The sequence below is a fragment of the Somniosus microcephalus genome, chromosome 17 (genome assembly GCF_052327205.1).
Source record: "Somniosus microcephalus isolate GS21.2 chromosome 17, FLI_Smic_1.0, whole genome shotgun sequence".
Lineage (NCBI taxonomy): Eukaryota > Metazoa > Chordata > Chondrichthyes > Squaliformes > Somniosidae > Somniosus > Somniosus microcephalus.
This window is the reverse complement of record NC_141003.1, coordinates 75147533-75172115: the sequence shown is the minus strand read 5'-3', so window position 1 is coordinate 75172115 and position 24583 is coordinate 75147533. Positions and strand designations below refer to the sequence as shown.

Genomic DNA, 24583 nt, shown 5'->3' with positions numbered 1-24583 from the left:
GTGGTGCTGTCTTTCAGATGAGGCGTTAAACCGAGGCCCTGTCTGCCCCCACAGGCAGATCTTCCGGCAATATTTAAAGAGGAGCTGGGACGTTCACTTGGTGTCCTGGGCAATATTTATCCTGCCTCAGCCCATCTGCTGCTGAAACCCTCATCCATGCTTTTGTTACCTCCAGACACGACTATTCCATTGCACTCCTGACCTGCCTCCTGTCTTCCACCCTCCGTAGCCTTTAGTTCATCCAAAACTCTGCTGCCCGAATCCTAACTCACTCGGTCCAAATGTAACCTTGACTATCTTTTATACAGAAAGTATCATTTGGTTTATTATAGCTGAACGCATCACTTTCTCCTGTTCAAATGACTGGTCTTAGATTCTAAGTAGGCTTGTGGTTCATTTTGCAATTGCAAAGTTTTTGACTGGGGCTATGAGGTGGATTTACATTTTGTTGCGAGTTCCCAGTTGATTGACACTGGAGAATCTTAACCGAGGCAGAGAACGATTTGAAATTTCACGGTTTTAATATTTGATTTGTAATGGGTTGTGATCTCAATCATAGTACTTGCTGTAGATGCACTTGAAATGTGTACATTCAAATGAATTGAAAGTGTGAGTCAGCAGGTGCTTTTCTCCACTTTAGTTTCTGTACAGTATGAAGCAGTTATCTTCGTGATATTCATACAAAGGTTCATGACCAAGGCCACTAATTCACAGTGTTCACAGAAAAATGAATGGAATTGTAGCACCGAATCTCCGAAATCCCAGTATCTCATGAAATAAAAATGGGATTCGATTTATTCAGTCAGTATAAATCACTGGCCTTGCTTTTGACCCATATTGTTCACTGAACTGTAGGTTAATCTTGAACTTAGTAGATTCTTGCTGCTTCAGTGTGAATCACACCTAAAAATGTGCATTGCAAGAACTTGCAATTTTAAGACACATTCTTCGGGTTAATTCACAAGTTTACAGGGTTTGGATGTGAAAGGCATTTCAAAGCCAGTGATTTGATCCTTCCATTGTACCATTCTGCTGTCTTCCCATTACAGCTGTAACTTCCCTAACTGTACAGCCACAGATGTCCCCCTAATGGCCATGTGTCCCGACAATGCAGCACTTCACTGGATCTCTAGGCTACATTGTGAAGTCCTTGAGTGGGCTTGACACCAGAACCCTCTGAGGTGAGATTGCTGCCAACACAGCTACGCTAACACTTAAAGAAAGAAAAAAGAAAGACTTGCATTTATATAGCGCTTTTCACGACCACCAGACGTCCCAAAGCACTTTACTACCAATGAAGTACTTTTGGAGTGTAGTCACTGTTGTAATGTAGGAAACGCAGCAGCCAATTTACACACCGCAAGCTCCCACAAACAGCAATGTGATAATGACCAGAATTTTTTTTCAACTGTAATGAATCCAAAAAATTGTATAATTGAGAGATTGTGCAGTTTCAGAAAATGTTAATGACTTTACCCTGAAGTGTGTGTGTGCAAAAATATTCCCCAATATTTTTTTTTTACATGAACTCAATTTACAACTTTCTTTATGCCGCATCCTCACAGATTATAGTGTGGTTTGATAGCTTTGGGGGGAACCGCTGGCTTGGCACGCACACACAGTGTTGCCATGGTGTTGCAGATAACTGGTGCCATATGTGGTCTTCTGGTCCTGTGTTGTGTAAAGCCAAAGGATCTGCACCTTTGGTGATCATTTTTACCAGTATAAGGTTCTTTATCCTAAACTTGTGGAGAATGAGAGCCTTGATGCAAGGAGCAAAGTATTCCCATTTCTTCCAAAGGAGTAGATGAGATTAGTCAACTTCAAACTTGGTTGATATTCTCTGCTTCAAACTGGTAACAAGGTGGCTGTCTGACTTTTTCAACCTACATTTTTATCACAAGAAATTGAACATTACTAATGGATTGCAAGTTGAAATAAGAATACTGGTAAAAAAAAAACCCATTAGCAACTGACTGACCAGGTATAAACAATTATTTAATTTAAAATATTCAAAACATTGAACAACGGGGGTATGGTAGCATGATGTTTGTTAACTGGGCTAGTAATCCAGAGGCTAGACTAATGATCCGAGAGACATGAGTTCAAATCCCACCTCGGCTCTGGGGAATTTAAATTCAGTTAATTAAATAAATCTAGAATAAAAAGCTGGTATCAAACCACACCGCGAGTGTTCAGTTCCATTTGCAACTCCTCCGATAATGAAGTAGTCCATTCCCGCATGCAGCAAGACCTGGACAACAGTCAGGCTTGGGCTGATCTGTGACAAGTAACATTTGGGCCACACAAGTGCCAGGCAATGACCATCTCCAACAAGAGAGAGTCTAACCACCTCCCCATGATAGTCAGCCTACCATTGTCTAATGCCCCAAGGTGGTTAGACTCTTGTTGGAGATGGTCATTGCCTGGCACTGGTGTAGCGCAAATGTTACTGTGCATTTAAAAAAAAAAAAAAAAAGAGGTTTGAAGATACTACGTTATTTTGGCCTTGAGGGTATATTTTGTTCGTGGGTTGAGCAATGAAGGATCAGCGCTCTGGTCATAGCGAATAAGTGGACTGTAATTGCAACTGTTCCATTCATTTGTGTTTGGAGTATCAGAAACATTTCACTCCAAACAGTGTTTTGTGGTGATTAGTATTCACTGGAAGAAGTAGGTTCAATTGCAATTGTATTTTATAGAGCTCTGAATAAATTTTCAACCTGTTAGTTGAAATATTGAGGCCACTATGTTCAGCCAGTATACAAGGTGATGCCTTGTGTACGCTTGTTCAATCTTGTATTTTTAAACAGCATTTCATAGTTCTCTGCCTTTAACTTGTCAACCCTCCCTTTCACCTTTTCTTCCCAGAGTGGCCCAAGTGCTAGGTCTTGCCACAAGATGTGTATTGACACAACACGGAGACAGATTTACACACTGGGTCGTTACTTAGATTCTTCAGTGAGGAATAGCAAGTCTCTGAAGAGTGACTTCTATCGCTACGACATAGACACAAATAAATGGACATTGTTGAGTGAAGATACAGCTACTGATGGTGGACCAAAGTTGGTGTTTGATCATCAGGTATGATACACTGGGGTCTTGAAACTCAGTTTAGAAGGAACGGTTAACCTGTGCTCATTGTAGATGTCAAAATTTATATTTTATTTGAGTATTTGAAAAATCTGCTGTTTTAAGGTTTTTTTTGTAGATTTTTTCCATTTTCTTCATCTGAGAGTGGCCAGATGGAGATTATTAATGACTACCACTAATGTCACCTCATCCCTGATCAAGAATGCATGCTTGTGATGGGGCAAGATGACACGTTTCTTTTTCTTCTCTCCTTTTAAAGATTTAAACTGATCTGATCTTCGAGAGTTAGTTTTGTGGGGGCAGGATTAAAGTAATATACAGTTGATTTAATTTTTATTCCCAGTTGATTTCCTTTTAATAAATTTGGTACCAAAAAAATTATTTTTTCATAGATGTGTATGGATTCTGAAAAACACATGATTTACACGTTTGGCGGGAGGATATTAACTTGCAATGGAAACGTTGATGACACTCGAGCTAATGAACCACAGTTCAGTGGACTTTTTGCTTACCATTGTCTGTCTAACACTTGGAAGCTACTTCGGGAAGACTCTTGCAATGCCGGACCAGAAGATGTGCAGTCTAGGATTGGGCACTGCATGCTCTTTCATACTGTAAGTATTTCAACGTTCTCTCTCAAGCCTGTGATGAAGATTTTTATTTCATTTTAATTAAGTATGGGGCACCAAGTTTTTGAGGATCTTCCACTGAGTACTTAGACACCTGTATTTAAATGGTGCTTTATAACACCTGAAAGATCTCATTGTTTCACAATCACTGAATTTATTCCTTTGCAACACAGTGATTACTGTAATGGAGATAATTGCAACATCAGTTTTGCTGACAGTAAGATCCCACAAACAGCAATAACGTGAGTAGCCTATCAGTCTGTTTTTGGTGGTCCGTGGATGAGGGAGGAATATTGCCCAGGAAATTCCTGTGCAGGCATGGAAGGAGAAGCCATTTGAAGTGATGTAGTGCCAGCGATGCAACAGGAAAGATGGAACCAGAGAGCAGTACCACAGCGGCAAACTGTAGAGGAGAGTGGAGTGGTCAATGATGTTGAAGACAACGGAGAAGTTGAGGATACGAGACAGTGATGCATGGTTGCAGTCACACAGGATGTTGGCGGCATTGGCCAGTATGATCTCTGTGTTGTGGGTGAGGCAGAAACCTGATTGAAGATCTCCCACAAGGAGGTATTGGAAGCAGGAGGATAGTCAAGCTTAGATGCTTACCAGGTACATTTGAATGAGATCACAGATTTTGGTGTTGTAGGGAGGGAGCAGTGGTGATATCACGCGAGAGTGTCCACGATCTGTTGTCAAATGAGTAGCCGAGGCAGTCATGGAGGAGATGGACAAAGGTGGTGGTGTCATCTCGGGTGGCGGGTGTGAGAGGTAGATTTTCCAGAGATGGAAAGCTATAGTGTAGGTGCTTTGGTGATGCACAAGATCAAGGATACGGGGAAGTGATCGGAGTGACCTGTTGGTGATAGAGACCTCCATATCTCAAAACAATGCCCCAGAAATTTGGGTCCCAAAGCGTGAGTACGCGCGGGGTACTCGCGCGTAGGCCCAACGAAAGTGCCGGTTTCGTGCATGCACTGCGCATGCGCGGGAAACCGGCACTTCCGTTCCCCTGAAAGAAGGGGTTCAGAAGTCGAACGCGTGCGCTGGAGAGGCAGCGCTGGAGAGGCAGCGCGTGCGCATTGAACTTACGTTTTTTTTGCAGGTTTCTCCGGGAAGGTAAGTCTCCAGCAGTTACACTTTTAAAAAGCAGGCGCAAGGCCTGCTTTTAACAAGGTAAGTGGTGAATTAATTAAAATTAAAATTTTTTTTCCACAGGTTTATTATTTTTAAATACTTTAAAGAAAGGTAAGTTTATTTTTAGCCCTGTTAGAAAATGTCATTTAATTTTTTCAAAAATTTAAATTATTGTTTAAAATAGTTATTTCATGTAATTTATAGTTTATTTTAAAAATGTGTAATTTATAGTTTATTTTAAAAATGTGATTTTTAAAAAAATTTATTTGAGGTTTTAGTGACGTTTTGGGGCTTATATTATTTATAGGTTTGACAGGTCTTCCTGTCAAACTTATGAATGAAGCATTCCCTGCTACCATTGGCTCTCCGTGGCCCACGTGATCCCAGGGGACGCATCGAACTAACTGCGCCCCTGGGATACGCAAGCACTGCGCGCTGGCAGTTGGAGGAGGCCCAGGATCGGAATCCCACGCGGGCCCACAGCACAACGGCCGGCACGCAAGGTAAGTGCAGGTCGGGGGCTTGCACCCGCGGGAAGCCCCCGACCTGAATTTCTGGGCCAATGTGTATGTGGATGGGCTAATCACTGGCAAGTTGGGTTAAGGGAGGTGAGCGGGGCAAGTACATTAGCATTGATGGGGGAGGGAATGTTCAGCTGGAGGTTGATGTCACTAAGGAGAAATCTTTCCGTGCAAAGAGAATAGATAGGAGGAGAATTCAGCGACTAAGGTGGTAGTTAGGGGGTGTGGTAGATGAGGAAAATCTTTAAGGAAAGGTGCGAAGGGTGCTTGAGCTTGGAGAAGGCACTGAAGTAGTAATAGGAGGGTTTAGGGTAAGACTAGAGATGAGCTCAGATGGTAGTCTGAGATTTGCATTAATGTTGGAAAGTAGTCCAGCATTGCAGGGCCGGAGGGCCATGTCTGTTTAGTGTGGAAGCTGGAGAGCAGTTCTGGGTTAGTCAGGGTTCCCATGGAGATTGGAGAGTCTGTGGTCACTGGATTTCCACTGGAACAGGCAGACAGCACTTCATTGTTTCCATTTCATTTGAAGGATGCCACTCTCTTAGAACTGCTGTGGAGAATCAGTTTAGATCATGAGCTCAAACACTTGATATAGGGCTCAAATCCACAACATTCTGACTCATGAGAATGGGACCAATGGAACATAATGAGCAGACAATCCTTAATGTAGATCTGCAATGTAGAATTGCAAAACTCTACCAGTTGAGGGGGTTCAGAGAAGGTATGGTTTGTTGAACGTCCTGAGATTGCAATATTGCCTTAAATGCATTTGAAGTAGGAAGCTCCAAGTAACCCCACATGGTTTGTTACTCTTAGTTCTCACCTGCAACATTGCAGTACTTTTCGATTCCATTTAAAACTAGCTTTAAAGCCAGTAACAATGAAAGTTTCACTGTATTGCACAGCCAAACATCAGTGTAGGATTGCAAAATACTGCGGATGCTGGAAATCCGAAATAACAACAGAAAACGCTGGAAAAACTCAGCAGGCCAGGTAGCATCCGTGGAGAGAGAAACAGAGTTAACGTTTCAGGTCGAAGACCCTTCGTCAGAACTGGGGAAAAAAGCAGGAAAAGGGATAGATTTTAAAGCAAGTGGGAGCTTGGGGAAAGGGGGAGGGGATGAAAGAACAACAGGGAAGGTCAGTGATAGGATAGAAAGCAGGAGAGATTAAGAGACATTGAGAGACATTAAGAGATATTCAAGGAGCAAAGGATGGCTCAAAATGAAGTGTGAATGGCCCTGGCAGAATGAAGGACAGCTGTCATGTGGGAGGGAAGAAAAAAGGCCAGACGAAAGTGTGGATTAAAAAGAGAGAAAATAAATAAATAATAAATATATAAAATAGGGGCCGAGGTTATGGTCTGAAATTGTTGAACTCTATGTTGAGTCCAGAGGGCTGGAAAGTGCCTAATCAAAAGATGAGGTGCTGTTCCTCGAGCTTACGCTCAGCTTCCGTGGAACAATGCAAGAGGCCGAGGACGGTGAGGTCTGAGTGGGAGTGAAGCGGAGAATTAAAGTGACAGGCCACCGGGAGCTCGGGGTCCCCCTTACGGACTGAACGGAGGTGTTCCGCAAAGCGGTCACCCAATCTGCGTTTGGTCTCCCCAATGTAGAGGAGACCGCATCGTGAGCAGTGAATACAGTATATTAAATTGCAAGAAGTACAAGTAAATCGCTGTTTCACCTGGAAGGAGTGTTTGGGGCCCTGGACAGTGGGAAGGGGGGAGGTATAAGGGCATGTGTTGCATCTCCTGCGCTTGCACGGGAAGGTGCCGGGCGAAGGGGAAGGGGTGCTGGGGGTGGTAGAGGAGTGGACTAGGGTGTCGCGGAGGGAGCGGTCCCTACGGAATACTGGGAGGGGAGGGGAAGATGCGTAGGATTGATTATCTTGTATTTTTTGAGGAAACTTTTGTAACTCATCAGATGACTTTTGGATGCATCCTTCTTGGTGTTGCAAGTCTAGGAAGGTTGTCGGCAATTAAAAATCTGTTGGCTTGCAGTGCCACAGGAATTTTTACATTTTGAATTCCCCAACGATGTCAGTGTAATCGGGGACCATCTGTGTTGAACACTAGCTTTGCAGTGACATTTTATCGTGCATGGATCAGAGGCCAGCTGCAGTATAAATGAATGTGTTGTCAGAAATTTGGGTAGACTTGCTGTTTTTTTGAAGTGACCAACAGAAATATATACATTTGATATAGTGGATTAGAGTAATATCTTCAGAAGGAAGCAAGTCCTCTTAATTTGGGCATCTTGTTTTTAGATCATTGGAAGCTATGTAACTTGTATTCCTTTATGAATAATTCCTGGCCTGTGACAAATATATTCTGTTGTCATGAACAAATCCTGTAATTGTGTGAAAATGGCAGAAGGTAATTGGCTTTTTCACTCTAGTTTGTCAACTACTTTTATCTTGTGCATGTGTGTGTACGAAAAACAGAACGTGGGCTGCCAAGAATGGAGACTTCTAAGATCTGAGATATTTGACTACCCACTCCAACAATTTTTTGACTGTATAATATGATGGTTTTGACATTTTGCAAAAAAGGCAGCTGCTTGATTTTCTCCACTTTCAATTTCTGTCTAAAATGTTCGCATCCGCTCGCATTCTCTCAATGCTTCCCAACCCAGTTAGATATCCATTTTTTCCTTCTCATTGTTGCTGTATGAAAGCTTTCTGTTTAATTCTTGCAGTGCACAAGAGAGGTAAGGAAATAAGCAACTTTCATTGATACTGAGGATGCTGCGGGAATGCAAGCAGCTTAGAGCCCTCCTTGTGATCTAGCATTTGTAGGTTTCTATAAAAGAATGATCTAGATGATGATTGCGGATTCAGAGGCCAATCATCGCAGCTCCAGGTCATCACTGTTGGAGTTCCTCGGGACAGAATGCTTGGCCCAACCATCTTCAGCTGCTTCATCAATGATGCTTCCTCTGTCATTAGGTCAGGAGTGGGGCTCTTTGCTGGCAATTGTACCATTTTCAGCCCCATTCAGCAGGACCCGGGCAATAAGTAGCAGGTAACATTCACGCCACACAAGTCCTTGGTAATAACAATTTCCAACTTATAATAATAATAATAATAATAATAATTAATTCAACTTTATTGTCATTGTACAATGCACAAGTACATGAACAACGAAATGTGATCTTGCAAGCTCCCATGAGTCCAGTACAAATAACATTAACATTAACGTAAATAGCACCGTCCTGGGAGAAGCAAAGCCGCTGCGTCTGTGCGCGCCACCATTCCATTTCCACCATTCCTCCTGTCCGACAATCTTCAGCCCAACGCCCGGGCCTGCTCACCAGCCGCCCCTCCCGGGGCTCCTTCCGTGACCTTCTGCACCTGGTCTTCCCTGATGGTCACCCCTCCAGGTACTAACCAGGCCTGGCTCTGCTAAGCTTCCAAGCCTTGCCAGTGACCCTGTCCCAACCAACTCCTCTGAACTTCAATGCTGCCACCATAATCAAGTTTCCCCACAATCAACGCCTTGGGCATCACCACTGACCAGAAGCTTAATTGAACCAGCCATAGCAACACCACGAGTAAAAGAACAGGGCAGCTGGGTTCTCTGCAACGAGTGGCTCACCACCTGACTGCTCACTATCTCTCTACAAGCTCGAGTCTGTAACATGATGGAATACTCGCCTGGCTGGGTGCAGCTGCAGCAATACCCGAGCAGTTCAGCACCATCAGGGCACAGTAGTGTGCTTAATTGATGCCCTTGTTACTGAACTCAACATCCACCACCTAGGCACTGTGGCTGCAGCATGTACCATCTACCGGATGCACTGCAGCAAGTTGCTAAGCTTGCTGCGACAGCACCTCTCTCCTCCATGACCTCCAGCACCAAGAAGGATAAGAGCAGCAATGTCCTGGGAACACCATCACCTCCAGGTTTCGCTCTAAGTCACACATGGACTTGGACATATATCACCATTCCATCATCATTGCTGGGTCAAAATCCTGTAATTCATGACTTAACCCTGTTGTGGCAACACCATCAGCACAAGGACTTTACTGTTCAAGGAGAAAGCCTACTGCCAGCTGGGGATAAGTAATAAATGCAGCCCACATCCTGAGAGCAAATGTAAAAAAAAATTGGCCTTTTTGGATCCGTATTTAACTTTATGATCTTGATGCAAAAGTGCGGTCAAGATGAAAAAGGAGAGACTGGAAGAAAAGGCGGGGGCTTTTAGGCACACATGCCAGGAAGTTAGGGGATGGAGGAGGGAGAGGACCTGAGTTGTGGAGAAACCCAGCAGAGATACTGTTCTCCAATTTTTTGAGAGACTCTTAAGTACAATGAAAGGATAAGCCGACCTCTCTCTTCTCCCCAGTTGCACTGTTGTAGGGAATCATCTTGTGGGCCGGCAAACTTAGTAGAACTCCAGCCTGGGAAGGCTAATTAAGTTTTTGAGTGTTGAAGGCTGATATTTGAACACAATACTGTGGGACATCAATGCTCTTAAGAGCTGCTGGACTGCCCTGTTTGACTGGCCTTGTTTAAACAGTGAGTCTGCAGCGTGGGAGAAGCTGCTACGCCAGACTGAGGGAGTTAAATTAACTGCACAGTGGAAGTTGCACAGTTGCAAAGAACATCCTGGATTAATTTTGTCTCCAGCTGCCACACACTGTCAGGTAGAGTCATTCTTTCCAGCCAGGGCTTACTGAGAAATCACTTTTATAATTCTTTGTAATATTTTGACTTTTAAGAGAGGTTAATGAAGTTTCCTTTTTACAGAATATGGTGACATTCTTGCACTGAAAACATTTGCTTGTAAATTGGATTTGGAAAGAAGAGGAACTGACAAAGGACAAATATCCTTGCGGGGAGGTTTGCTAGCACTGTTCAGGGGGGTTTAAACTAAAATGGCAGGGGGTTGGGAACCTGAGCAGGGAGACAGAGGAAAGGAAAACAGGGATAAAAGCAAAAGATAGGAAGGAGAAAAACAAAAGTGGCAGTCAGAGAAATCAACGGTTTAAATCAAACGTGGCCACAGTAAATAATAATTCTAATGGGTCTAAGAGCGTTAAAAAAACAAACCTGAAGGCTTTGTGTCTTAGTACGAGGAGCATTTGTAATAAGGTGGATGAATTGGCTGCGCAAATAGAGGTAAACGAATATGATTTGGTTGGGATTACGGAAACGTGGCTCAAGGACGGCCAAGACTGGGAACTCAACATCCAGGGGCATTCGATATTCAGGAAAGATAGACAAAAAGGAAAGGGAGGTGGGGTAGCATTACTGGTTAAAGAAGGGATTAATAGAATTGTAATGAAGGATATTAGCTCTGATGATGTGGAATCTGTATGGGTAGAATTGAGAAATACTAAGGGGATAAAAACATTAGTGGGAGTGGTATATAGACCTCCAAACAGTAAGGCGGAGGTTGGGGATGGCATTAAAAGGGAAATTAAAGAAGCGTGCAATAAGGGCACAGCAGTCATCATGGGTGACTTTAATCTACATATAGATTGGGCCAACCAAATTAGTAACAATACTGTGGAGGAGGAATTCCTGGAGTGTTTACGGGATGGTTTCCTGGACCAATATGTCGAGGAACCAACCAGAGATCAGCCCACCTTAGACTGGGTATTATGTAACGAGAAAGGATTAATTAGCAATCTTGTTGTACGAGGCCCCTTGGGTCGGAGCGATCATAATATGATCGAATTCTTCATTAAGATGGAGAATGAAGTAGTTGACTCAGAGACAAGGGTCCTCAATTTAAATAAAGGAAACTACGATGGTCTGAGGAGTTAGTTGGGTAGGATTGATTGGGGAATGGCGCTCAAAGGGTTGACGGTGGATAGGCAATGGCAAACATTCAAAGACCGAATGGATGAGTTACAGAATTTGTTCATCCCAGTTTGGCATAAAAATAAAACAAAAAAGGTGACTCAACCGTGGCTAACAAGGGAAATTAGGGATAGCATAAGATCCAAGGAGAGGACATATAAATTGGCTAGAAAAAGCAATAATCCTGAGGATTGGGAGCAGTTTAGGAGTCAACAAAGGAGGACAAAGGGATTAATTAAGAAAGGGAAAATAGAATATGAGAGTAAGCTTTCAGGGAACATAAAAACTGACTGTAAAAGCTTTTATAGATATGTGAAGAGAAAAAGATTGGTGAAGTCAAGCGTAGGTCCCTTACAGTCAGAATCAGGGGAATTTATAATGGGAAACAAGGAAATGGCAGACCAACTAAATACATATTTTGGTTCTGTCTTCACAAAGGAAGACACAAATAACCTCCCAGAGATGCCGGGGAACATAGGGTCTGATGAAAGGGAGGAACTGAAAGAAATCAGTATTTGTAGGAAAATGGTGTTAGGAAAATTGATGGGACTAAAGGCCGATAAATCCCCAGGGCTTGATGGTCTACATCCCAGGGTACTTAAGGAAGTGGCCCTAGAGATAGTAGATGCATTACTGGTCATCTTCCAGAACTCGATAGACTCTGGAACGGTACCCATGGATTGGAGGGGAGCTAATGTTACCCCACTATTCAAAAAAGGTGGTAAAGAAAAAGCGGGGAATTATAGACCGGTAAGCCTGACATCAGTAGTGGGGAAAATGCTAGAGTCTATTATAAAAGATGTAATAGAGCACTTGGAAAGCAGTGACAGGATAGGACAAAGTCCACATGGATTTACAAAAGGTAAATCATGCTTGACTAATCTACTGGAATTTTTTGAGGATGTAACTGGTAAAATAGATAAGGGAGAACCAGTGGATGTGGTGTATTTGGACTTTCAGAAGGCTTTCGCTAAGGTCCCACATAAGAGATTAGCGTGCAAAATTAAGGCACATGGGATTGGGGGCAAGGTATTGACTTGGATAGAGAACTGGTTGGCGGACAGAAAGCAAAGAGTTGGAATAAACGGGTCGTTTTCCGAGTGGCAGGCAGTGACTAGTGGGGTACCGCAAGGATCGGTCCTAGGACCCCAGCTGTTCACAATATATATTAATGATCTGGACGAGGGAATTGGATGTAATATCTCCAAATTTGCAGACAACTCAAAGCTGGGTGGGAGGGTAAGCTGCGAGGAGGATGTCGGGAAACTCCAGTACGATTTGGACAGTTTGGGTGATTGGGCAGAAACATGGCAAATGCACTATAATGTGGATAAATGTGAGGTTATCCACTTTGGTGGCAAAAACAGGAAGGCAGATTATTATTTGAATGGGAGAAGGGGAAGTGCAAAGAGATCTGGGTGTCCTTGTGCGCCCATCGCTGAAGGTAAGCATGCAGGTGCAGCAGGCGGTTAAGAAGACAAATGGTATGTTGGCCTTCGTAGCAAGAGGGTTCGAGTACAGGAACAAGGATGTCTTGCTACAGTTGTACAGGGCCTTGGTGAGACCGCACCTTGAGTATTGTGTGCAGTTTTGGTCACCTTACCTGAGGAAGGACGTTCTTGCCATGGAGGGAGTGCAGCGAAGATTCACCAGGCTGATACCTGGGATGGCAGGAATGACGTATGAGGAGAGATTGTGTCGATTGGGCTTATACTCACTGGAGTTTAGAAGATTGAGAGGGGATCTCATCGAAACCTATAAAATTCTGTCAGGTCTGGACAGACTAGATGCAGAAAGGATGTTTCTGATGGCCGGGGAGTCCAGAACCAGGGGTCATAGTCTAAGGATAAGGGGTAAGCCATTTAGGACTGAAATGAGGAGGAATTTCTTCACCCAGAGAGTGGTGAACCTGTGGAATTCTCTGCCACAGAGGGCGGTGGAGGCCAGTTCATTAAATATATTCAAGAAAGAGTTGGATATATTTCTTGAGGCTAAAGGGATCAAGGGATATGGGGAAAAGGCAGGGACAGGGTACTGAATTTGGATGATCAGCCATGATCACATTGAAAGGCGCAGCAGGCTCGAAGGGCCGAATGGCCTACTACTGCTCCTATCTTCTATGTTTCTATGAAGTAGGAAGACACCAGTTTCACTCTCCGTAGTACCGTTGAGATCGGTGCCATGATCTTCAGTTTGTGGAAATCCTGAAGGTGGATTATTTGTACTGAGTTCATTCTGTGTACACTTGAATTAATATCACAGTGAAACCAGCTGTAGAGGTGGGCTTGATTTACATCCACTTGGATGGGCATTTGTGCTTAGTTGTGTGTTCCACCTCACGTCTTGGGTTGAATTTCTACCAATTTCAGAGCCACTTCAACCTTTGATGTGCCGTACCAGACTTGTAGAAGTCTGAAATGTTTCTGCAGCTCTTATCAAGCAGATGGACTCTCTTTACCTTCGTACCCTCCCATGGACATTCGAGATGTGGGGTTTTCACACCGATCTTTACAAAAATCTGCATATTTTTGTCTTTCAGAAAAATCGGTGCCTTTACGTATTTGGTGGGCAGAGGTCAAAGACGTATCTAAATGATTTCTTCAGTTATGATGTGGACAGTGACCATGTGGAAATAATATCTGATGGCACAAAGAAGGACTCTGGTATGGGTAAGACAGAAGTCTGAATTCTACATCTGACATTGTAACTTTGAATTCATGGGCTAGCAATCCATAAACTGAGTCTAAGAAGCAAGACCTTTTAACCTACTTTAATTAGCCGTGTGCTGCGATGTCGTGTGACCCTGACAGTTCGTATACTGTGGAAATCTGGTGGTTTCGGCCCAAGGCTTCTGCTTCAATTTATTACAACTTTTATGCCAAACAAATAAGACAGGCACCATCATACAACATAGCTCTTAATTAGAATGATCTGATCATTCATTTTTTTAAGCATTAAATTGCCACTTTACTGTGTTGGCTTGAGAATTTAAGGCAGTGAAGTAGGCAGGTTGGTTGTTTCAATACTTTCATATTTGAGGACAAAGGTGAGCCAGTGGTTGTGGTGTATTTGGATTTTCAGAAGGCATTCGATAAGGTGCCACATAAAAGGTTACTGCATAACAGCTCACAGAATTGGGGGTAATATATTAGCATGGATAGAGAATTGGCTAACTAACAGAAAGCATAGAGTCGGAATAAATGGGTAATTTTCCGGTTGGCAAACGGTAAGTAGTGGGGCGCCACAGGGATCGGTGCTGGGGCCTCAATTATTTACAATCTACATTAATGACTTGGATGAAGGGACCGAGTGTAATGTAGCCAAGTTTGCGGATGATAAAAGATGGGTGGGAAAGCAAGTTGTGCAGAGGACTCAAAGAACCTGCAAAGGGATATAGACAGGCTAAGTGAGTGGGCAAACATTTGGCAGATGGAGTATAATGTGGGGAAGTGCGAGGTTATACACTTTGGCAGGAAAAATAAAAAAGCAAATTATTATTTAAATGGAGAGAGATTACAGAATGCTACAGTTCAGAGGGACCTGGGTGTCCTTGTGCATGAAACACAAAAAGTTAGCATGCAGGTACACAAGTAATCAAAAAGGCAAATGGAATGTTGGCCTTTATTTCAAAGGGGTTGGAGTATAAAAACAGGGAAGTGCTCCTACAACTGTACAAGGTATTGGTGAGACCGCACCTTGAGTGCTGCGTACAGTTTTGGTTGTCTTATTTAAAGAAGGATATACTTGCATTGGAGGCAGTTCAGAGACGATTCACTCGGTTGATTCCTGAGATGAGGGGGTTGACTTATGAAGAAAGGTTGAGCAGGTTGGGCCTATACTCATTGGAATTTAGAAGAATGAGAGGTGATCTTATTGAAACCTATAAGATACTGAGGGGGCTCGACAGGGTAGATACAGAGAGGATGTTTCCCCTCATGAGGAAATCTAGAACGTAGGGACACCCTTTTAGAACTGAGATGAGGAGGAATTTCTTCTGAAACCTGTGGAATTCTCTGCCCCAGAGAGCCGTGGAGGCTGGGTCATTAAATACATTTAAGGTGGAGATAGACACATTTTTGCAAGATAAGGGAGTGAAGGGTTATGGGGAGCGGGCAGGGAAGTGGCTTTGAGCCCAAGATCAGACATGATCTTATTGAATGGCAGAGCAGGCTCGAGGGGCTAAGTGGCCTATTCCTGCTGCTATTTCTTATGTTCCTTTATTTCTTTCTTACAGTAACAGAAATAAGAAAGTGTTATCATATACTAATAATGGTTACAAACATGATGTCATGGCAACTCAGCTGGCCAGCCTGTGCAGTATTCTAATCTGAGGAAGCAGCAGCTGATCAATTATATACAACCATAGAATAGTACAGCAGAGAAGGAGGCTATTCGGCCCATTGAGTCTGCTCCGGCTTTTATGAAGAACAATCCAGTTAGTCTCACTCCCCCGCTCTTTCCTCATAGCCCTGCAATTTTTTTCTCCTTCAAGTATTTATCCAATTCCCTTTTGAAAAGTAAAATAGGGGGAGGGAAATGTGTACAAAAATAGAGTAATTTAACTCTTTTCTCTAAGCCTTGACTAAAGGAAGAGTGCCAGCACTGACACCTTAACTGGTCTCGTGGTTGATCCACAAACATTTCTTCTGCGATGCTAACATTGGTGGCAACTTGGTTGGGTTTGGTGGGTGAATACACTGCAGGTCAGAGGGAAGACTGGGTATTATGTAACGAGAAAGGATTAATTAGCAATCTTGTTGTACGAGGCCCCTTGGGTCGGAGCGATCATAATATCGAATTCTTCATTAAGATGGAGAATGAAGTAGTTGATTCAGAAACTAGGGTCCTCAATTTAAATAAAGGAAACTACGATGGTCTGAGGAGCGAGTTGGGTAGGATTGATTGGGGAATGGCACTCAAAAGGGTTGACGGTGGATAGGCAATGGCAAACATTCAAAGACCGAATGGATGAACTACAGAAGTTGTTCATCCCAGTTTGGCATAGAAATAAAACAAAAAAGGTGACTCAACTGTGGCTAACAAGGGAAATTAGGGATAGCATAAGATCCAAGGAGAGGACATACAAATTGGCCAGAAAAAGCAATAATCCTGAGGATTGGGAGCAGTTTAGGATTCAACAAAGGAGGACAAAGGGATTAATTAAGAAAGGGAAAATAGAATATGAGAGTAAGCTTTCAGGGAACATAAAAACTGACTGTAAAAGCTTTTATAGATATGTGAAGAGAAAAAGATTGGTGAAGTCAAGCGTAGGTCCCTTGCAGTCAGAATCGGGGGAATTTATAATGGGGAGCACAGAAATGGCAGACCAACTAAATACATATTTTGGTTCTGTCTTCACAAAGGAGGACATAAATAATCTCCCAGAAATACCACGGAACATAGGGTCTGATGAAAGGGTGGAACTGAAAGAAATCAGTATTTGTAGGGAAATGGTGTTAGGAAAATTGATGGGACTGAAGGCCGATAAATCCCCAGGGTCTGATAATCTACATCCCAGGGTACTTAAGGAAGTGGCCCTAGAAATAGTAGATGCATTGCTGGTCATCTTCCAGAAGTCGATAGACTCTGGAACAGTACCCATGGATTGGAGGGTAGCTAATGTTACCCCACTATTCAAAAAAGGTGGCAGAGAAAAAGCGGGGAATTATAGACCGGTAAGTGGGGAAAATGCTCGAGTCCATTATAAAAGATGTAATAGCAGAGCACTTGGAAAGTAGTGACAGGATCGGACAAAGTAAACATGGATTTACAAAAGGTAAATCATGCTTGACTAATCTACTGGAATTTTTTGAGGATGTAACTGGTAAAATAGATAAGGGAGAACCAGTGGATGTGGAGTATTTGGACTTTCAGAAGGCTTTCAATAAGGTCCCGCATAAGAGGTTAGCGTGCAAAATTAAGGCACATGGGATTGGAGGCAAGGTATTGACTTGGATAGAGAACTGGTTGGCGGACAGAAAGCAAAGAGTTGGAATAAACGGGTCGTTTTCCGAGTGGCAGGCAGTGACTAGTGGGGTACCGCAAGGATCGGTCCTAGGACCCCAGCTGTTCACAATATATATTAATGATCTGGAGGAGGGAATTGGATGTAATATCTCCAAATTTGCAGACGACTGAAAGCTGGGTGGGAGGGTAAGCTACGAGGAGGATGTCATGAAACTCCAGTACGATTTGGACAGGTTGGGTGATTGGGCAAAAACATGGCAAATGCACTATAATGTGGATAAATGTGAGGTTATCCACTTTGGTGGCAAAAACAGGAAGGCAGATTATTATTTGAATGGCAATAGATTGGGAGAAGGGGAAGTGCAAAGAGACCTGGGTGTTCTTGTACACCAATCGCTGAAGGTAAGCATGCAGGTGCAGCAGGCGGTTAAGAAGGCAAATAGTATGTTGGCCTTCGTAGCGAGAGGGTTCGAGTACAGGAACAAGGATGTCTTGCTACAGTTGTACAGGGCCTTGGTGAGACCGCACCTTGAGTATTGTGTGCAGTTTTGGTCACCTTACCTGAGGAAGGACGTTCTTGCCATGGAGGGAGTGCAGCGAAGATTCACCAGGCTAATACCTGGGATGGCAGGAATGACGTATGAGGAGAGATTGTGTCAATTGGGCTTAAACTCACTGGAGTTTAGAAGATTGAGAGGGGATCTCATTGAAACCTATAAAATTCTGTCAGATCTGGACAGACTAGATGCAGAAAGGATGTTTCTGATGGCCGGGGAGTCCAGAACCAGGGGTCACAGTCTAAGGATAAGGGGTAAGCCATTTAGGACTGAAATGAGGAGGAATTTCTTCACCCAGAGAGTGGTGAACCTGTGGAATTCTCTGCCACAGAGGGCGGTGGAGGCCAGTTCATTAAATATATTCAAGAAGGAGTTAGATATATTTCTTAAGGCTAAAGGGATCAAGGGATATGGGGAGAAGGCAGGGACAGGGTACTGAATTTGGATGATCAGCCATGATCTCATTGAATGGCGGAGCAGGCTCGAAGGGCCGAATGGCCTACTCCTGCTCCTATCTTCTATGTTTCTATGTAAGAGCAGTAAGGCCAAATTTTGAGACTCATGGGCGGTCTGGTCATGACTGACTTATACTAAAGTGAGTATTTTTAGAACATGTGCAGAAATACACAGTAGACTGTGTTTGTCTTAACACTGGACTGCAGTTTAAATTTGTGAGCTGGAGCATGGTGTTTACGTCCTCTCTTTCATTTAGCTTTCAAACTCTTTTATAGAATGTGGTGTTGCCCTCATGGACCTTAGAACAGTTTGGGTTTTTCCAGATAATCAGTGAGCAGTGCTTGATCTGCCTGAAGGGAACATACTATTTAACGATCTCAACCATGGGATTAATACTTTTATCCCTTTTTTATATATATTTTACATTTTCTCTTCTCCTATAACTCACACTAGGTTGGGGCTCACCAGTTGCTGACCACCTATATTGTACCTCAGTATCTCATTCTTCATGTGTAAGCTTGGACAGTGAGTGCTGACAGATTATTCAACCATAGTGCTCTGATATCTGCTCGCTGCCCAACCATGCAAACCTTTTCTGCAGGAATTGCTTAGCTACAAGTGGGATCACTCACTTTTTTCCCCTCCTTTCTCCACCTCATCCCAGGTTCACGAAACCCAATTTTAGTGCCCCACCAGCTATTTTTTTGGTATTTGGGGTTGAACTCGCAGCAGTCTGTAACCAGGGTAATACTCTGTACAGCCGTACCCAGCTGTTGTGCTGTTCTCTTTTTTTGACAACTGTTATTGCCCTGACATTTACCATGCCCAACAGTTCTGTCAGTTTGCAAATTCCTCACGAAAGGTTTGCATACAGTAAAGTCTGTCGACTTGGTTAGATGCCTCTTCTATAAAATTAATTTAAGTTATGTTATTTAACCTGGCTACTTGGGGCTGGAAGGGAGCCATCAATGCGTTGTACGCTCCTGGTAACTGCAAAATCTAGCTCGATATAAAGTCGGAGTAAAACACCCATTGGAAACTGGATTTGGAGGAGCGCAAAAGAAGAGGGCTGGTACCTGTGTGATGCATTAAATGCTTGGATGTGTTTATTTACACAAATTAGGGCTGTATTCCCTAGAATTTAGAAGGTTAAGGGGTGATTTGATCCAAGTTTTCAACATATTAATGGGAACAGATAGGGTCGATAGAGAGAAACTATTTCCGCTGGTTGCGGATTGTAGGACTGGGGCACAGTCTAAAACTTAGAGCCAGACCTTTCAGGGGTGAAATTAGGAAACACTTCTACACACAAAGGGTGGTAGAAGTTTGGAACTCTCTTCCACAAATGGCAATTACATAAGAACATAAGAAGTAGGAGCAGGAGTAGGCCATACGGCCCCTCGGGCCTGCTCCGCCATTCAGTAGGATCATGGCTGATCCGAACTTAGACTCACGTCCACTTCCCTGCCCGCTCCCCGTAACCCCTAATTCCCTTGATGCTAGATCAATAATTTTAAATCTGAGATTGATAGATCTTTGTTAACTAAAGGTATTAAGGGATATGGGCCAAAGGTGGGGAAATTGAGTTAGGCCGCAGATCAGCCATGATCTCATTGAATGGCGGAACAGGCTCGAGGAGTTTAATGGCCCATTCCTGTTCTTATGGTTATCACTGAAACTCACAGAACAATTCCCTTAACATTCTGATTTGTATTTGAGAGTTAACCTCTGCCCTTGCATTATTTGTAACGTTCTTTTGAGTACTGATGGAATGAAGAAACAATAACTGCTGTTGGAAAACAAATGGAAAAATTCTATGTCAAATAACTTGCTGATGTTTCCCTATGAATGAATGACTGACTCTTTGCTGTTCTTGCCTTAAGATGTAAATAAACAACTAGGAGCCATTTCCTTATTTACAGACTGAGATGAGAATCACTTGCTGCTTTGAAATTGGGACAAAGAGCTAATGTTCTGATACGGGTGTTAATGCTGCAAAGAAATACAGAGAACTAGTTCTGCTGTTCCACACTAAAAGCAGGACAGATTCAATGCCCCAGTCTTTCAGATGCTGACTAACCTGTTGTGCAATTGAGGCATTTTCTGTTTCTGTTGGTTCATTTGTACTACAGTTAGACTTTTTTTTGCTTATTTGCAGAACATTGGCCTGCACACTCCATTTTAATTAGTTAACCTCATGAACAGCAACCTATTCAGTGGCGTATTTTGGTTACCCCAAAGTACTGAATTCAAGTTCTTCATCCTTTTTTACAAATCATCCTGCACTAACTCTTCTACTTCCTCGAGCTAATTTCCCAGCCCTCCTATCTTCTAACTCCCCTCCTGTGCATTTCCCCTTCTCTCTACTCCATTGCCAGTGGCAGAGCCTTTAGACATCTCTTTCCCCCCCCCCCACCAACTGTGGGGGTATTTCACTAAACCTTCCACTTTAGGGTTGTGCATTGGGAACTGGCAGCTCCAGCAAAGCATCTAACTCAATATAAAAGAAATGAAAGAAGCAATATACATCCACACCCCAGATGACATGCCAGATGCCCTAAAATTATTGAATAACTAAGCTGAAGAAGTACAATGACCATTACTAGCTGTTAGAAAACATTTTGGATACAGTATGAAGATTCACCAGATGGGATGGCAGGAATGACGTATGAAGAGAGATTCAGTCGATTAGGCTTATATTCGCTAGAGTTTAGAAGAATGAGAGGGGATCTCATTGAAACTTATAAAATTCTAACAGGACTAGACAGACTAGATGCAGGAAGGATGTTCCCGATGGTGGGGGAGTCCAGAACCAGGGGGTCACAGTCTTAAGGATAAGGGGTAAGCCATTTAGGACTGAGATGAGGAGGCATGTCTTCACCCAGAGAGTGGTGAACCTGTGGAATTCTTTACCACAGAAGGCAGTTGAGGCCAACTTATTAAATATATTCAAGAAGGAGTTAGATATATTTCTTAAAGCTAAAGGGATCAAGGGATATGGGGAGAAAGCAGGGACAGGGTACTGAATTTGGATGATCAGCCATGGTCTCATTGAATGGCGGAGCAGGCTCGAGGGGCCGAATGGCCTACGCCTCCTATCTTCTATGTTTCTATGAATTTGAAAGTGATGTGATAAGTGCAGTATGCTTGGGAGGAACAGGTGATGCTGTTCCCAAAGTGTTCCACCATTAGGGGTTTCTTTTGAGTGGGGTGCACTTCATACAAGGCAAACACACGACTTGCATGGATTTCTCGGCAGTTTGTTCATTTTGTTCTCTGGATGTGGACAACACATGCAAGGTTGTATTTATTGCAAATCCCTAGGTGACTTTTTATTCATTCACTGGATTTATTGCCTATCCCTAATTACCCTTGAGAAAGTGGCAGTGAGCCGCCGCCTTGAACCGCTGCAGTCCGTGTGGTGTAGGTACTTGGTATACTTCTTTGTAGAAGTATGGTACAACTGAGTGGCTTGCTAGGCCATTTCAGAGGGCAGTTAAGAGTCGGTGGATCTGGAATCACTTATAGGCCAGACCAGGTAAGGACGGCAGATTTCCTTTCTTGAAAGACATTAGTGAACCAGATGGGTTTTTACAACAATCCGGTAGTTTCATGGTCCCCATTACTGATGGCTTTTTATTCCAGATTTATTTAATCAACTGAATTTAAATTCCCCAGCAGCCGAGGTGGGATTTGAATTTGCATCTCCGGATTGTTAGTCCAGGCTTCTGGATTACTAGTCCAGTAACATAACTACTCTGCTACCGTACCCACATGAGGGCATTCAGAGTGAACCACATTATGTGGGACTGGAGTCTCATGTAGGCCAGACTGGGCGGGATGGCAAAATACCTTCCCTGAAGGACCTTTTTTGGCGTTATTTAAAAAATGGCTTATACAGCAGATGTTACGTTGCCACTTGCAAAGATTAGTCTTGGAAAGATTGTATGCTTATAGCAACTCCAATTGTAAAATGGAACAGACTTGCTAAGTCGCTTATTAAAATAATTTAAATTTTGTAGCACCTTATAACATCTCAAGGTCCCAAAGCACCTTGGATATAATGAATTACTTTGAAATGCAGTGGCTGTTTTGCAGGTGAAAGCAGCAACCATGCAACAAAATGAAAGATTCATCTGATTTTTTGTTTTGTTTGTGGTGTCGGTTGGTCACCGGGAAAAATCCTTGCTCTTCAAATTGTGATGTGGGAGCTTTAACATCCACTTAAACCAGCGAACGATACCATAATTAAATGTCTTGTGCAAAGGATGGTGTCTTTGACAGTACTGGACTCTGAGTACTGCATTGAAGTGTTGCTCTAGATCATGTGCTCAAGTCCGAGAGTGAGCCTCAACCCGAAACTTTCTCGATTCTGGAGCGACAGTGTTACCAGCTGAGTCAAGGTGACACATCAGGAGTGATGCAGCAGGGATTCTCAGTAGCTATAAAGAGAAAAAAGCATTAACCTTTCAGGTATAACTAAGATTACAGAACCCTCTATTAGGGTTGAGCAAAACGGGCAGGAGAGCAAGAGCACAAGAAGAAAAATTCATCAGGGATGCCGACGAGTAATTGGGTTCAATAGGCAGCAAGCAGCTTGTGTGAAAAGCTGGGAATCGGGCTATTTAACTCCTTAACTCCTCTGACAGGAGTCAGTATTACTGACCCTTTGTCCTCTCTCCTTTCCCCTGGTCCCTGGCTGACCAGTAACGTTTTGTTCAGCCCTATTCAGGGGCTCTTTTTCGGTTTCCAGGTGTGACAAAGGACACGCACCCAATAACTTAATCCGTTCTTTCGCTTCATGGCTGCTGATGGGCCCGCTGAGCAGTGTTGCCATGAAGCTGCTCAGCCGCACAGCGCTTTGAAGACCCCGCGCAGTTGGCTCGCGGCTTTTAAATAGAATTTTGAATGGGCCGCGCGGCCCCCCAAAAATTAGAGGGAACATTGCTGCTGAGTATTTTCTGTTTTTTCATTTGATTTGTTCATCACCAGTGGTGGTTGCTCACTTTGATTTAAAATGTGACCAATATAAAACCTGGCCTAATATATTTCATCACAATTGCAGTCTGTGTTACTCTTGCTGTTCATAATATGCACTGTTAACACTTCTCCGATATTACTGCTCTGAATAAGACCACATAAGTCACTCCTTGCACTTGTGCAAATCTATTGCTCCCAATGCATAATTCTATTTAAAGGAAGCAGCTCCCTGTTTTCAGAATTGGTAGGGCCATTTATTCCTTGTGGCAGTCTTCAAACTTTCACACTCAGTGTTGAGTTATTATGAATTGCCTACGTGACTTAAAAGCACTAAAATTTAATTGATCCACAAAACATATCAACTGTACTCTTTAATTGATGTACATTTACTGTAGATAGGATATTGTTCAAATACTAGAAAATTAATACACTGGATACTTAGGATCTCACCACAGCCTTACATTATACGAAAGAAGCTTGAGGGATTTTGTGCTGCAGCACTGGTCTTGGGTTAATAATATACCGGCCTCCAAGTGCTGCTCTTGCTGCTGAAAATTTCTACTAAGCAGAAGTGGGACTGCCAAGTCCCTGGCGTCAGCTCTCTGCTGCTCCAGGAACAAGGCTATTTGTATTTGTAACTGAAACCTAAGCAAGAGAATTGCAGATTTGCTGTGGCCTGCAGTTGTTATACATTAAAGCACCGTGGTTGCTTTCACTGTTCTTGATCCACAAAACCCAAAGTGGTGCCTGGCTGATGGAAGGAGAAGGGAACAATATACAGCTGAATGAATTAATGTTTTCTATGGAAGTGTCCTTCAGTTGAAATGTAACTTGCAGTGAACAAGTAATATAGAGTAACTTAAGATCGTTTATATGAGATTTGAGAGATACTAGTTTCTCCCTCGTCAACTCCCTGCTGCGACATCCTCCTCCTCCCTGCATCTCCAAGCAGCTGCCAGGTTGAGCTGCATTCAACAGTCCAGCTCCAGTGTGAGATACCAACAAACAAATGGAAAAATCAGACTCGGTCCTCGCCTCGATGGTACTCTTGGATTATTTAAAGGCGCCCTGAGAATGCATGTAATAAATTAACTGTCGACTCAGTTGCTTGGAAGTCTGTAGTTATTGAGTCGGCTTTCCTCCTGTTCCTGCAAGAGCCTGGCACCGTACAAGCTACCTTCATATTCCTTGCAAGCGGCTTTCGACCTTGCACATTTTTGCAGCGGTGAGAGCTGCCGTAGCCATTCTATGCGCGGGTAAACAAATTTCTGGAAGGGTAGTAATTTGGGACGGTTTTAAAAGCATTTTTTACGGTAGTATTTAATGTTTATAGACGCAAAGAATGTTGTTGCCACGGGCTTCTCCACAACAACCCTTCTGAGGATTTAGAAATTCTTGCCTGGACTTGTTAAATCTGGTAAGACATGATTG

General features: G+C 43.1%; 1 protein-coding gene across 3 annotated transcripts in view; it reads left to right on the top strand.

The window, feature by feature from the left end:
* mkln1 (muskelin 1, intracellular mediator containing kelch motifs) overlaps window positions 1-24583 on the top strand; it is a 167827-nt gene that overhangs the window by 99325 nt on the left and 43919 nt on the right. For 2 of the 3 annotated variants that reach the window (XM_086010683.1, XM_086010685.1), the window contains 3 exons: window positions 2872-3084; window positions 3486-3707; window positions 13732-13861. In XM_086010683.1, coding sequence (XP_085866809.1) covers window positions 2872-3084; window positions 3486-3707; window positions 13732-13861 — 565 coding nt within the window. The remainder of the gene's footprint in view (window positions 1-2871; window positions 3085-3485; window positions 3708-13731; window positions 13862-24583) is intronic. The other variant, XM_086010684.1, reaches the window with a different exon arrangement.